General features: G+C 37.7%; 1 protein-coding gene across 1 annotated transcript; it reads left to right on the top strand.

The window, feature by feature from the left end:
* The first annotated feature begins 2152 nt into the window (after positions 1–2152).
* Positions 2153–14681, top strand: LOC139733493 (nitric oxide synthase-interacting protein-like). Its single transcript, XM_071644305.1, has 8 exons — positions 2153–2242; positions 5678–5783; positions 6339–6450; positions 7863–7926; positions 8818–8993; positions 12457–12641; positions 13522–13630; positions 14339–14681. The coding sequence occupies exons 1-8, from the start codon at positions 2173–2175 to the stop codon at positions 14408–14410; spliced, it is 894 nt and encodes a 297-aa protein (XP_071500406.1). The 5' UTR covers positions 2153–2172; the 3' UTR covers positions 14411–14681.
* Positions 14682–16180: the final 1499 nt, after the last annotated feature.

Here is a 16180-nt window from a genome sequence, read left to right as displayed (position 1 = left end):
GAGGCGTAGCGCACTCGAGGGTATTTACAATTGTGAAACATGCACAAGGCGAAGCCGAGTGCATGTTGCACTACATTGTAAATACCCGAGAGTGAGCTACATCTCCACTAACGCCACGAAATAATCCTGTGCATCATTTGTTTTATAAAATGGGTCGAAAACTAACAGCATTTTTCACGTACCTTTGTGGGTCAATACCAGTCAGCTACATGTAGCACTCGAGAGAGAGAGTCGAGTCAAGCACGTTGCACTCTGAATTCCTGCACAGTACTTTACGTATAAGAGCCACATAATAATTATGCACACAAGAAAGGCCGGCCGGCAGCCGGGCAATCCTGTTTACAGGATTGACAGCGCGTATAGTATAGCGCGCGACGCACTTGTAACAACTGATTGCGTGCGCACTGGTACTGCAGTGCAATGGTACTAAAGTAATCAAAGCCCACGTGACTCATTTCAGCGCTTCCTATTGGCTACGTTCTTGAACCCATTTTATAAATTTCAATAACAGTCATGTCGAGTGTGTGAGTAGAATACAGTTATGTACATTGTAGTTGCATGTACACACATGTACACACATACACAAAGGAGGAAAAAGACTTTATTGACGGTGCAAGTGCGCCATTTGCTGCATATTTCATTTTGCATTTTATTTGTACATTGTATTTTCATCTTGGCTGCAAGGGAGTGTTAATAATCCTTCCCAATATGAAGCCGTAAAACAGGTCTGTGTTGTTTCAGCATAATGATGCAGCTGTTTCAGTCTTTTTTATCTTCTTTCATGTATTCCACCATAGTCCTATCCTCATGAAATTTGTGATACACTGTATCGTATCTGAAATATTGTTTTATTGCTGCGAGATGTTTATCTGAAATAGATTGAAATAAATCTGTGCAAACGGATTGAAATAAATCTGTGAAAAGTTTCCATGTTTGAATCAGTGTTTTCTCCTCTTTAATATTGACATTTCACAAGGAATCTCTGCATGTGTGTAAATGTTTGTGTGATTGTGTGTGTGAGTATGAATGTTTGTGTATGTGTGGTTATATGGGAATACATGTACATAGAAATACACTTACAGGAGAAGAAACAATTTTTGCTCTCTTGAAGGAAAAGGTATCGATCTGAAGGAGCAATAAAGGTGCAAAAAAGGCAGCCACAAAGCTAACTTGGAAGTGAAGCGTACTGTATAAGTTTAAATGTGGTAAGTGGTATGTCATGATTTGATAGAATTTCAATAGAATAACAAAACTTTCTTTACGACTTAGATGTAGATTTAACATTATGGTTGTGCATGTGTATCATGAATTATATAACTATGCACGTTCTTGTAATACAAAAGTACATTAACTTAATGACAAGTGATGGATATTATAGAACACAAAATGCTATACTTTGTACATGTACACACATGTGGTTAATTTATAAGGACTTTGACTAAACACTGAACTAAAGAAGTTACTGAATCTTCCTGGGTGTAGGATTTTGCCGTTGTTTCTTTGTCCATTTGCAATTTCACATTCTCAACCTGAGCTGGTTCGAAGTTATGGTAAGACCCAAGACAAATTGTCACGGCACGGTACATATACATGTACTAATACTGTACTGGAAATACATGCATCCTAAATCACTGTCTCACTGCAAGTATGTGAGAAGCAATTAAGAAAGAAAAATATCCACCAAACATTTACTGGACCTAAAGATTGTCACAGAGACTCTCTGGGCACACTGTAACAGAAGAAAATAAGAAAAAATTTATGCATTGCAACATATATCAGTTCGCTTTCATACACATCAGGCCTTTGGAAGAAGTAAGAGTCACATTTTTTTATTGCTTTAATTCATATTCAGTAAGACAATACGCAGCAATAACATTTAGGGCTATGAAGTGTTTTTTTTATTTACCATTTTTCTCTTTTTTCTGACAATGAAATGAGGAAAGTTCATTGTATATGATCAAAGCCTTCATTTAGCGCGACTCAGAATTTTATCCTTTTGTATTGCTTTTCAAAACTGCCATAGATGCGTGTAGCTGCCTGATCAGCTGTCGTCAATGGTCGACTAGATCAGTACAGTAAGAGCACTACATGAAGTCGGCGTTACGTGTGAAGCCAGCTGACCAAATACAGTACAGTGTATAGCAGCTCGACTCGGTGTGTACACGTCCGAAAATGACTCGTCATCAAAGAAATTGCACCGCTGGGACTGTATACACTTATCATGAAAGACAGAAAGATGCAGGTATGCTTCATATTTATAGATTAAGGTTACGAATAGTCAAGTCATATTCTATGGGACGTCATAGTTAAGTTTCAGGGCCCTATTTTGCTTACTCGTTTCCGACGACACTAATGGCAAAAGAGATTAATAGTCCCTCGTATTGCATTGTGTGTAGGTTTATTGAATCATTAAATTTACGTCTGGACGGACATTACCATAGAGTTACCGAGTCACATATTACCGAAGTTTCATTTTTGGGGGTAATGAAGGAAAATGTGAAAAAACAACATTTGTGGCAGAAACCAAACTAGGTTTTGAAAGCTATTGTTATTTTCACTAATCACCATGATCACAGACTAACACTAACACTTACAGAGTCATGACACAGGCCTCTCAGCTCAGGCACCCACCACAGGTTTATCCTCAGGACCTCAGGCTCAGATCTCTAATGCGGTTAGTCTAGACTCTATTTAAAACCCAAACGGCAAACGTTATATTTCAACCATACTAACGCTACATGATAACACTAACGATAGACCTATAGATTCTAGTAACACTTTATTGGAGAAGGGTTTCTAAAAATGAATCTAATTTTAAATTTACTAGAGTCTAGGTCTACTCTTCTACGGTTCTAGATCTAGATCTAGAGTAGCATTGTTAGGTTAGACCTAGCTATTCAGTATTCTATCTAACGTTTAATAGTCTAACGTCATTACGATAGATCTAGTCTCCTTTCTCGCTAACAACATTGTCATTGTCATTGGTCATTGAGAATAGTATTTCCTTCAATATGCTGTAGACTAGAGGTCGATACTATGTTTAATCATTTGATGGCTTCTGAGGTGAGATATTGGCATATTGCGATTGTCCTGCAACACTTCCCCAGCGGTTTTGCGTAAAACACAAGCTGTTTAATTTACTCTATGCAAATGAGGCTTCAAGGTCATTTTTAGTATGCTCTTGCGTTGGTGAATTAATTAAACCATATATTGCCACACCTGTACACAGCCCTGCCGACATGGTCAATGTACACAAGTCTCAGCCACTGTGGTCAATGGTACCGGTAGTCTTGGCGCATGGGGATGCCATGCGAAGGCGAAGCAGGGCGTCTGGTCGGGCTAATAGCAGTACAAAGTAATACTAGTATATCCATATTGCTGTGTTCCGGATCTTTTCTGTATCATTTGGTGCACTGTTAGATATATGTTGGGGAAAAAATTGAGATCACTGTCACTTGTGACTCACGTAAAATCCATAGCTACGTACAGTAGTGTAAAGCAGTACGCAGTCCAGTGTATTGGTTTTCGTGCTGCATGAAACAGTTGAAGCACATTGCAGGGTTCGTCTCTCGCCCACTCACCACCCTGCAGACCAACAACCGAACCCTGTTGCTGTGCGCCAAACCTGACAACGCTGATTGGCTAAGCATGCGCTAATCAGTAAGATCTAGAGAACGCATGCGCAGGAGGATGATCTAGTTGTGCATATCCAGTATTTTCTCTTAAATTTGGTTGTCTTTTTGATCTGATTTTCACCTAAACTACTAATTGCACAAACGTGAAACTTTGCAAGTAGTGAGTTTGGTGTATACAGACTAGCAATATGTTAATCAAATGCATATTCATGGACTTGTGTCTGGAAATTGTAACCCTTTCCCACTGTCGACTCAAACAGAAAAATACACATATCTCGAAAGATACATCATTTTTTTCACCTAAAAATCATATGAAGGAAGATACATTGTATATCCATATTAGATATGTGTGAAGTTTCAAGGGATTTGGTGGTAAAATAAGGGAGATACGAGGAGGTGACTTTTTGAGATTTGTTTTGTCCTTCACTCCAAACGGTGCTTCGATGACTGTTACAAATTCAAAAGCTTAGGCCCCTTCTCGCAGAGTTAATTGCACCGTATCGCCGGGCCTGTGTAATGTAGTTATTCTGGACTCGACTAGACTTAACCCAGAGTGCTCCTTCACACAGTAGAACACTTCACGTTCGGACAGTCGCAGTTAGACTAGATGCAGATTCTAGTCTTGACCAAAAGATTGGTCTGTATGAGCTATCTACTAGTATCTGGTCGTCGGGGATATGTTCCACAGAGACTGCATCTGTCTTCACGAAATCCCCTCAGAGCGATACCGTCAGAAAAATAAAGACTCCTCCAGACAGACAGATCTTTCTGTCTATCTCTAATCTAGGACTAGACATTTTGTCTCTAACCTAGTCTTTGTTAGGCTGCCACTGTACCGATCAGTGCTTTGACTAAACTGTAAATTCCTTCCAACAATCCTATTTAGAACATAGATAGATACCTAGTGTAGAAGTCTCTAGGGCCAGGGTTCTACGTGCATAAAGTACATTTGTATTTATAATAAAGTAGCAGTACTTAGCCTAGTCATAACATGTACTGAGCTGAGCCTGATGAGGGCTAGTGACTCATTAATGAGGCTAATTAGTAATATAGAGTTCTAGCTACAGCTACCGCCGGCCGCCCATCGTAGGCCTGCAGTTGTACAAGTAAATTACCAAAAAGTCATTGTTAGTTAAGACTGTGTAGGTACAGAGAGTAGCTTGTTAGGCCCTATTATTATTCTGCTGTGTGAGGCAAGGGGTATAAAAAGGGCCAGGGGTAAACAAGAGTGAAACATCAGTAGTCAAACTTAAAGAGCACCAGGCAGATGGACCGTGCCTGAATCACATGAGAATGACCAAAGTGAAAGAATATTATTCAGAGGGGTGAAGGTTCAGGTGTGAGTTTCTTCAGTTTTGTCTCCCGCTACAAATTGAATTTGTTAAGATCGCAACTGCTGATCTGTAAATTGACAAACATGTTAGAAAAAAAGGAACCAGTAGTTTAAAGGACAAGTTCACCTTCATAAACACAAGGATTGAGAGAATGTAGCAATATTAGTAGAACACATCGTTGAAAGTTTGAGGAAAATCGGACAATCCGTTCAAAAGTTATGAATTTTTGAAGTTTTTGTGCAGTAACCGCTGGATGAGAAGACTACTGCAGTGTGTAATGTCACATGCGTACAACAATATAAGGACAATATAAAGAGAATTTCACAAAATATCGTCTTTTGAAAAAAGTACACATTCCCTTGACTCGTTACCGACATATGTTATGGGTAATATTATTCCCCCTGCCTTTAGAAAGCGGCAAGTCAAGTGCTCTTTTATTATGCGAAAAAAAGTGAAAATATGTTGAATTTTCTTTACATTTTCTTTATACGGTTGTACGCATATGACATTACAAGCTGTAGTAGTCTCCTCACCCAGCGGCTCCAACACAAAAATTTTAAAAATTCATAACTTTTGCATCGATTGTCCAATTTTCCTCAAACTTTCACTGATGTGTTCTACTAATATTGCTGCATTCTCTCAATCCTTATGTTTATGAAGGTGAACTTGTCCTTTAAAGTCATGCACTTCTTTTTCTCTCTCTTGCAGCTGCATCTGGGTATGGCACAAACAAAGCCAGACTTGGGAAAGATTCGGAGAAAGACTTTGACTGCTGTTGTTTGACCCTTCAACCTTGCAAGAATCCTGTCATCACGTAAGTTGAGATTATCACTTTGCTGGCATGTCCCACAGAGAATCCAGTTTAAAGGCTTCAATAATCACAAGCTCTCCAACTATCTAATGAGGTTGATTTGAGAAGGACTTTGACTGTTTGAACGTGGAGATTAGTCTCAGATTACCTTTTGTATTACCAAGTACATTTGTAAGTTACAGAACTTATTTTGGTTACATCACATATTTCCTTAATTGACTGTAGCTTTGATCTCGACCACAGATGCAGAAAAGATGAAATTTCTCCAAGACAACATTTCACAGTCATATAAACATTAACAAAATTATTTGGTACCAATGTGTTTATTTTGAGATGGAGAAAAGATCACATAAGGCTGACATCCCCACATCTGGGTTACCCTGTATGGAATTTTTGTACATGCACACATGTACAGTATATTTTGTAGCAACAATTTGTCAAGTACAGTGTAATATCAAGTGAATAATAATTATAGTAATGATAATGATGACAATGGTGAAGTCTTCTAATGTGCTGTGTCTGTCAAGCAGTGGTTACAATTTAATTTCTCTTTTGCAGGCAAGATGGATATTTGTATGACAAGGAGGCAATCCTGGAATACATGCTGTTGAAGAAGAAAGAGATCCAACATCAGCTGAAAGAATATCAGAAACAGTGCAAGAAGCTTGAGGTACAACCTTTATCACATGTGACTCTGGGAAACTTTCCTGTAAATTTGTGCAAAAAATTGTAAGACAATGACAGATGGGATATCTTTGTATTCTTATCATTTGTCCATGTCCTTCATCATGACTATAAATCTTCAAAGTGTATCATTTCTAGGATTTTACAATGTATGCAGTTAATACTTACTATGTTGATATTTACGTGTGTGTAAAAATATCAAAACACTAAGGGCACATGTTGAATGTCACTGTATAACACTTACCATGAAAATCACTTTCAAAACTTTTCTGAAGTGTTCTGTGCTTATATAAACTGCAATGCTCACTGAAGGAAAACTTTCACTTTTGATTATGAAATTCACAAAGGACTTAGCCAGACCTTTGTCCATTCAGACAAATTATAATATTTCAAAGTGTGCACTTTGAAAATTTTCATTTTGTAATCTAGTAAGTGTTTACTTCTGAGGTATGGCATATATACTATGCCTCCTGATCCTTGTATGGTGTAAAGTCGAGATGCATTTCATTACAATGTATGTAGCTTGACTCTGAGAAATCTCTGACTTTGAAAGACTTTGAGGCTGAGCATCAAGAAAAGAGAGACTTGTCTCTTTGTTTTTTCATATGATGTGACCCTGCTTCACAAAACCTACAGAAATTCGCCAGACATGGATTTTTAGTTGAGGACAGGTTCTGAAAAATCAGACTCAAAGCTTTAAAATGATGTATAACTCAATTCATTTGGACTCCCCTAACCTACCTAAATACTGGAAAGAAAGCACATACTCTGGAAAGTGTGAAGTGAGAAAAGAGGCTCTGAAGTACACGGTCTATTCAAGCGCTTAATCTTTACCAAGCCGTGCAAGCTGTGCAATGAATGGGACGAAACACAGGATGTAAACCACCGGAGCTACAACAATGAAGGGATTATCAGATTAAGCTGAAATTAACACATTCTGTCCATGATTAATGCCAAGTTCTTTCAAAGCAGTAGCATTAATCCTTTCAAAAGTTATTAGACTTGAAAGTGAAGAGTGTGCAAAGGATATAAAAAAAATGAAAAGGGGCCTCTAAGACATACCTGATCATTCTACTCCCCCCCCCCCCCAAAAAAAAAAAATGGTTGTAGAAAAACTGCTAAAAACACACTTTCCCAGTCATGTTATGATCCCAAACTAAAGAATAATGTAGAAAAAGGATAGCTCTCTCAGAAAATATGAAAAACTCAAGATTGACTCGGTTGACCCATTTCACCTTTTTTGAGTCCTCACATAAAAATCAAGGGGTGCGACTTTTCATTGGTTTTGTGATGCACGGTCACATATGTCAGTTGTTGGAGAACATTCTATTATGTTACACAATTTTGACATATTTTAGACTATGTAGAAGATATATTTGTGATTTTCTTTCCTGATAGAAAGAAGAGGAGGATAGCAAGAAGAATGAACATGAGAAGAGAGTCAGGGCCTTTGTTGAGTCAGGTAAGAGCAGGCCGGTTGAGGTCTAGCTGTCTAGACACTGTAGAAAGCTTGGTGGTTCTATCCTCAGCATAACTACAATGTATTCATGCTAGGGTCATAATGATTGATTTTGTGCAGAAGATGCTTTAGAATTGTCATCGGTATTGAGAGAGCAATAGTAGTCAGTGATCATAACCCAAAGAACTTAAACTATGAGTAGGTACTGGAGCACCAAGTACATTGTATGTACAGGCCATGTACAACTGCTTTGTAAGTGCAAGAGAGAAGCCAGGCGTTAGGCTCACCCCCCCCCCCCCCCCCCCCCATGCTAATACACTCGCATATGAGCAACCGAGGAGCAGCCAAATCAAGAAATGCATGCTAGCGTTAAAGTTAAAAAGTTCAAATACATTGTGTAAAAATGCTACTTGTCCACCATGACTATAAAGTGGGTAACATGGCTGCCTCCATGGAATCACAGACGCCATCGCATAGTTCACCCTCTAGTGGTGGTGAGAAAAAAAACTCATCCTTGTGGGTAAACTGATGTTTTCTCAGTGGATATGTGTTCAGGAGATGAATGATTTGTTTCAGTTCTGTTCAATTCAGTTTGATTTGATAAAATATCCATGGGAGATTTCAGTATAGATTAAGCAAGATTCATTTATTCAGTATTCAACTTTACCCTTTGATTCTCCACTCTTCAAGCTAGAATCAAATAAATTTGTGACAAGGCAAGGAATAAGTCCCTGTCCTACCCTGTCGAAATACTAACCCAACAATTTGCTGAGGTATGAATTTTCTTCATTTTGTCTCATTCATAGAGTGAAATTGACAAAATTCACACCTCAACCTTCAATCCTCTGATTAATATTCTAATGCCTACATAATGTTTTACCCCTGTATGTCCAGAGAGTAACATCATCAGCAGCCCTCCCTCTGCCAAGCGTGCAAGGATGGAAGCGCCCTCTACGTCCAATGGTGCCAGCTCTGTGTCCAACATGGAAGGAGGGAAGCACAAAGAGCTTCCAAGCTTTTGGATCCCTGAACACACCCCAGATGCCAAACCAACCCTGGTTAAGAAACCAGTCAGTATTAATATCCGTCCTTCCTCAATTTTATGATTCTTGAATTCAGTTGTTTTTATTGCGACTAATCAACAAATTTCCCTTCTCTAATGTTCATGAGTACCGATTATTTAGTGTTTTAGAGTAATGGCCATGATAAAAATCATGGGCATACATACCCCCATGGGATTTGAACCCATGGCCTTGTGATTGCTAGAGAGGCGTCATATCATTTAATAGACAACTAAACTTCTGCAAGATAGCAAGTGATAATTCTAATCCATTATAGCAGCGGGTACTGCATACAGAATTCAAAGTATCATGATTCTTGCGTCAAGTTTGTGTGCCCATGAGTTTTATCTTACCTGGGTACTCTCAGCACTGATTAATCAGTGTTCTTTTACGTCGATGAAGGGTAATTTGTCGATCGGTTGTAATGCTCCCTTCTTGCATTATAAGTGTGACTGGAATCTCTCCCTCACTCTCTATCCCAAAACAGTACTTTTTGTGTTTAATGACCCTCTGTCATGAAAAAGAATGTCTCCATTACACTGTAAAAGTGGAAATTTTTGCAGTGTTGAAATTTTCACACATTTTGCGCATCCAGAAACTAGCACGAAAATAAAAGCATGCGAATATTTCTCCTTGCCGTATGTTCCTGTACTTACTGTCTTGATTTTGTGGAATTAAAAACACACAAAACTCTTCTTACCAGGCCGAGCGTGAAAAATCAGTCGTGAAAAAATATCCATTTTTACAGTTTGTAGGCATGGAATTCTTCTGTAATACCACTAAAATAATTGCACTTAGCTGTGTAGTTGTGTTGCTCCACATTGATCTCTTTCTCAGATGGTCCCTAAAAAGTTTGTTTCAATCAGTATTAACTATTTCATGGAATTACTCCTGTATTTATTGTCATCAATGAATTTTGTTAATTGAGAGGTATATGATATGTACTTTATGCAGCTTCAACCTTATTGTGTTTGTTAAAAAAAAACAAAAAAAACTATTGTATCAGCTGACTTGCTTCGTAAGCTGATTGGCGATGTTCTAAAATCTACCTCCAGGAAATATAGAATTAAGTCCTTGTCACAATATTTGCATCACAATTGCCTTGAAGTAGGACCTATCCTTTTGCATTGCTGAAGTTTTGTTTAGTAGATAAAATGCTTTCAGTTGCCAAGGCAATAAAAAAAAAGAAATAGAATAATTTGTTCTGTTATTTCTGAAGAAGAGACATTTCTATGTCAGATATTATTACAGTTGAACCTCTCTTATCCGGCCTCCCTTTATCCGGATCTCTCTATTATACGGACGCAATCTCGCCATGATTTTTTTTTTTTTAATGATTACGGGAGGAAAGGGGGATTCCCACCTCCTTGAGAACTCCTACACAAACATACATGAATTACATATACTTGATACATTTCTTATTAATTATTTAGGTAAATCATCTCAAGAATTTATAAAAGAAAATGATTTCATTCTTGCAAACACGAACCTCTATTTTGGGGTCTGTTGCTGAGTGTAACAATGAAAAGGTTGCAGTACACACATTACTACATGTGGTACTACAATGGGCTACATCAGTACATGTGGATGTATATGTACATGTATAAAGCATTGAGTCTCCCGTATCCGGCCAAATCCTTTATCCGGATGAGCCCCGGTCCCGACTTGTCCGGATACGAGAGGTTCAACTGTACTATCATTTTTTTCTTTCTTTTTTCAATGTGAACATTTCTCATTCTGAGCTTCCACAGTATACAAATGTACTGTTGATCTCTTTAGCTGAAAGCAGTCTGTAAAAGTTCTTTTTGTAAGAGTGGAGTGTTAGAGGTCTTGTTTACCTTTGGGAGCAGTGATTGAGAAATGTTCAAGATATCACATTTAGTGCATATGTGTAGGTCAGCTGTATCACAAAACGTCCTGCCATATAAGAATTTTGCAATAAAACTTAAACTGTAAGGAGATATCACTATTTTTCTCAATAAACTGTAAATGTAGATGGTTTAGTTTGGAAGCATTTTTATTATAACCCAGGGCTGCACGCTAACCCATTTTTCTACTGGTCCGACCTGTCCGTCGGACAGTCGGACAAGTAGGTACCCAGTTTTTATGCCTCCGCAACGAAGTGGCCGGAGGCATTATGTTTTCGGGTCGTCCGTCCGTCCGTCCGTACGTCCGTCCCGTTTTGTTTTTGTCGATATCTCAAGAACCGTGTGGTGGTTTTACATCAAACTTGGTGTGAGGGTATATCCTTGGGGGATAATACCTTGTGTGGATTTTAGGGTCACAGGGTCAAAGGTCAAAGGTCACAGGTTATTTTGTGAAAAAAAATTTGAAATTTCATGTTTTTCTCCATATCTCGCAAATGGTTCAAGGTATCTTCATGGAACTTAGTATATATGCTTGTACCGATGGGCAGTGATTATCTAGGGAAGTTGGGGGTCATGGGTCAAAGGTCAGGGGTCAAAGGTCAAGGTCAACTCCTCAAAATATCACTACTTTCCTTAAAATGCAATATGCCTGAAGGTTTTTTTTTAAAACTTGATGTATGGCATGTATTACCCAATACATATTTTTGCGGAAGTTTCTTGCCAAAAGGTCAAAGGTCAAAAGGTAAAAGGTCAAGTGAAAGTGCTAAATTGCACTTTTTCCTCCATATCTCGAAAGTAACTCAAGGTATCATCATGAAACTTACATATTTATGCATGTTCAACCTAACAGTGATTCTCTTTGGAACTGTGAGGTCAAAGGTCAAAGGCCAGGTTTAGATAATGCTATTTTCCCATTTGATACTGAAAATATACTTTTTCTCAATACCTTGAAAATTACTCAATGCATAAACTTATAAAAGGGTCAAAAGTCAAGTAAAAATCATCAGTTCCCCAAATACCTGCACTCTGACATTTTAATCATTCATCCAATTGAACCTAGTTCTAGGAAGGTGAACATTCAGCACATTTGTGTCAAACCTGTCATTTTAATATTTTGCCAATTGTGTGAAACTGTCATTACACATTGTCAAGACATTGTACTATAGACCTATTAGGAGAACCATGCATTATGGCGGAGGCATATCAGTAGCCGTAGCGATATATCTAGTTCTATATTTTACTGGTCCATTCCTGAAAAAGTTACTGTTACAGTGATTTTTACTGGTCAGGGACCGTCGGACCAGTGCCAGTATGCAGCCTTGTATAACCATTGTTCACATTTTGTATACTTAGAATACTCAACATTGATAATACTAATTCAAAATTTTACATGGGTTGTTTCTATCCCTAACTCACATATTAGAACTAATTTGAAGCACTAATGCTGGGTTTTTATTTCATCTGCAAATGGTAAATTATGCCTTTAACCCGTTGAAGACGAGTCCTGAGTGTACTCGGGCAGGTGTCTATGGGAAACGCGTGTTGTAGCAAAATCATTCTGTCCTCAATGGGTTAATGAAGCCATTTCTTATTCTCCCTACTAGGATAAGACAGTGTACTGCCCGATGAGTAAGAAGCCGCTGACCATCAAGTCTCTCATCCCAGTGTCCTTCACACTGGTGGACAAGAAGGACAGTAAGCCCCTGGTGGCCAAGGAAGTCCGCTACATGTGTGCGGTCACTCATGATGTCCTCTCTAACTCCACGCCCTGTGCCCTCTTAAAGCCAAGGTACCTTATCTGCTCCTTCACCTGTTTCTCCATTTCCAAAGTCCATCAAGTTTTCATGGTGCCCTCTTAAAACCAACATATCCTTAGGCAAGAAAAAACTAGATAGAATAAACAAATAATGATAATAATACATAGAAAATGTTGTGTTGGAGTAGCAAGCCACTAAAAAAAACAGGATTTGTTTTGTGTGATTTATTTATTTGTGTTTTTTTTTGGTTGGAACAAGCATGCACTGTAAATGAATTCTATTGAGCGAGATAAGTAGCAATGTGGGCATATATATATATCGCCCAAACAAGCGGTATTGGGGGTGTTAAAAAAAAGAGAGAGAGATTAAAGAAAAACACTTTATAAAAGCACATATCTTATAGAGACTGTCTGCAACTGATTTAAAAAAAAATCAACAAAAGACAAAGGGTTGAGGATATTATTAGGGTGAGAGAGGGGTTACCGGTACACTTATGTATACAATTTTTTTTTTTTTTTTTTTTTTTTTTTTGGGGGGGGAGGGGCCTTATCTGCTCTTTTACCATCCTGTCCTTTTAAATTCCTTTCCTATTTGCATTTATGACATGGTAACTTGTTTCAAGATTGCCACCCTTTTCTACCAGTATAGTAGCATTCAAATCTTTCAAACTACCAGTTGGCAATGTCTACACAGCTCTTGATGATATTAGATAGAAAGAGGACAGTTAAGTGCCACATGTGTTTTAAAACTTCAGAAAGAAGGAATTTTATTCAATATTACTTCATCGACCCATTCTCCTACATGAAGAGAGAATTTTCCCTGCAGAAAAAAAAAGTGCCTTGTGAGAGTGTTGATCAGCAAATCAGCAAACTTATGAAATCCAAATAATTTTGTTTTCCTTCCTTGCTGTAGTGGAAAGGTGGTTACCATGGAGTGTGTTAACAAGCTGATCAAGAAAGATATGACAGATCCATTCACAGGAGACACATTGGAGGAAAGTGATATCATTGAATTTAAGAGGGTGAGTGATTTGATGATTTGATTAAATCATCTTTAATACAGTGCACTTCTCTTATAACGAACACTGTTATAACAAAATTCTGGTTACAACGAAGTAAAATTTCAGGCTGCAACATTTCATGCTCTATTTTTTTAATTGTTTATTTGTTCGGTTATAACAAAATTTCTATATAACGACAGAAAACGGCAGGTCTCAAGGACTTCATTATGACGGGATTCCACTGTATTCTGTCTTTATCTTACATATGTATGTTAGGAGTGTATGGTTATAGTACTTCGATGGAATGACTGAAAGTTTTGTTTCTTTTTGCCCAGTGTTGATACTTTCTTTGTTATGTATACTTTAACTGTGTATCTTGTGTATAAAGTAGTGTCACAGAATGTTTCTTTTCTTTTTTTTTAGAGGGTAGGTGGGATACCTATGCTCGAGTTGATGTTTTCATTTGCTTAATTCATGCATATGTATTATACGTACGATGTATACTTTCCTCCTTACTTAAAAAAATACATAAATAGATATTACACTGGTTCTAATGATGGATAGATTTCAGAGAAAGTAGATTTTACAAGAACCAGAGAATCATAGACTTCATTGATGTCAGCGTGTCTCATTCTTGTAATTTGCATGTCATATGAATCTTCATATGAAATATTGTTTATCAGATTATACATAAATGCATTCCTCCATGTTTTTGTTTGCCTTTGATAGGGAGGAACTGGCTATGCTAGTACTGGAGCCAAAGCAGCGACTAAAGCGAGACCAGTCATGATGGCATCGTAGTGTAACAGGTTACAGGGACTGCAGAGTACCTGTAACAGGTTACAGGGACTGCAGAGTACCGATCAAGGAGGGCATTTCTCCCTATAAATGTCTGCATGTTATCTCGGCCCTGAGATGGCAAAACAACATAATATGAAGAGTTTGTTCACAAAAACCGATCAGTCCATTTTTGAAGATTTTGAAGTACTGTCCCTGTCATAGAGTACAAAATAATACCTTTGAAATGATATATTGGTCACTACATATAAAGGTACATTTTTGAAGTTATGGTCAAAAGAAGCAAAAATTTTCTTATTATTCTTATTATTTAATCGCAAATATCTCCATTTGGCAAATATGGACTTATCGGTTTTTGCGAACAAACTCTTCATGATATCTACATCCAACATCATTTCTGTAAATCGAGTTTGAAGTTTCGCAAACCTATAACTCTTTTTCTGCTTTTGTTAAACACTTCATATCTTACCGTAGAAGGACCAACGATATCAGTAATACAGTGAATGGAAATTGATATCACTAGACCCTTAATTTTTGGAGTAATTTGCATTTAATCAAAACATATATTGTTTTGTCGTCTCAAGATAACCACGCTAGAGACATTGCTACAGCAAAACAACTAAGTTTTGATCACTGGCGCACGTATAATGTCCAACAATGTCAATATGCGTGTGCTTCTGCACGCGCTGCATAAACATGTAGATGGCAAAACAACACATTGCATGTAGATACGTTGTTTTGCCAAGTCCATGCCCGACATGTGTTGAGCAGGAGCAAGCGTATCGCTGCTTACATTGTTTTGCAAAAAAAATTTGAACAAATCCGACTGGGAGGGGGCGTCATGTCCCAGTAATGAAATTGGTTCTGCTCAAGAGTTAGATTTTACTAAAATAAGCTAAAATGAATTGACCAGTACGGGTGAAATTGGCAGTCAGGCGAAATATTGCTTCCAATATCACATGTTCAACGCATGTCATGTTAAAAGTTGGAAATGACTTACTTTGCTTCTAAACCCTTTGAAAACTAGTCCTGACTATACTTGTTATGTACGTGTAATTTAAGTACATTAATACAACAATGAAGACACTAAAGAAATCACATGTGATACTTTCAAGTGCGGTTCCAAAGCAATTTTTATTACGCAAAGCGCATGCGTGGCTCTACTGTGTGTATGTGTCTAATAGTCTTCGTTTCCATACACAACATTTTTCCCCCCTTAGTTTTTAAACACCTTACAACATTCATCTTCAGCCTCTTTATATTCTTCAAAATTATGTAATAGCTTATTACTTAATCCAGTTTCCTCATAACAAAATGTGGTCTTTAACACCATGTAATGCAACAACTCAATAATCATGTCATCTTCAATTTCAATACCCTGCCAACAGATTTTGTTTTTTATGCCTCCGCCACGAAGTGGTGCCAGAGGCATTATTTCAAATCTTGCTTTGAATTTCCATTCCCCAAAAGTGTGTACATGTACTGCATCATGAATTTTATAGAAAACGTTTCATGAATTAATCACAACAGCTTGAATTCATGAAGCTTTTTAAACCCAATCAAAAACAGTTAAACCAATTATGAAACTTCCAAAACCAACATTTCAAAACATTATTTTTGGTTGTATCAAATGGCGAGTATGGATGTGTACATTGCTCTTGTAATCATTTCCCAGTCCAATCGGTCAAAATCTGTAGTAGTCTGGTTTTCTCCACTCTCGTCGTGGATATGTCTTCCTGTTGCCATTGGTGGAGACAGCGCGATTGACATCAA

This window comes from Diadema antillarum, unplaced genomic scaffold (assembly GCF_040938485.1).
Source record: "Diadema antillarum isolate AM-2024a unplaced genomic scaffold, OU_Dant_1.0 seq00000481_RagTag, whole genome shotgun sequence".
NCBI classification, from domain to species: Eukaryota; Metazoa; Echinodermata; class Echinoidea; order Diadematoida; family Diadematidae; genus Diadema; species Diadema antillarum.
Note: the sequence above shows the minus strand (reverse complement) of the source record. Positions and strands in the feature narration are given on the sequence as shown.

Bases quoted from the DNA above. Each gene is read 5' to 3' on its own strand.
- LOC139733493 (XM_071644305.1), top strand. From the start codon at position 2,173: ATGACTCGTCATCAAAGAAATTGCACCGCTGGGACTGTATACACTTAT. The intron at 7,927-8,817 runs GTAAGAGCAGGC...CTGTATGTCCAG, and splicing joins CAGGGCCTTTGTTGAGTCAG to AGAGTAACATCATCAGCAGC. The intron at 13,631-14,338 runs GTGAGTGATTTG...TGCCTTTGATAG, and splicing joins ATATCATTGAATTTAAGAGG to GGAGGAACTGGCTATGCTAG.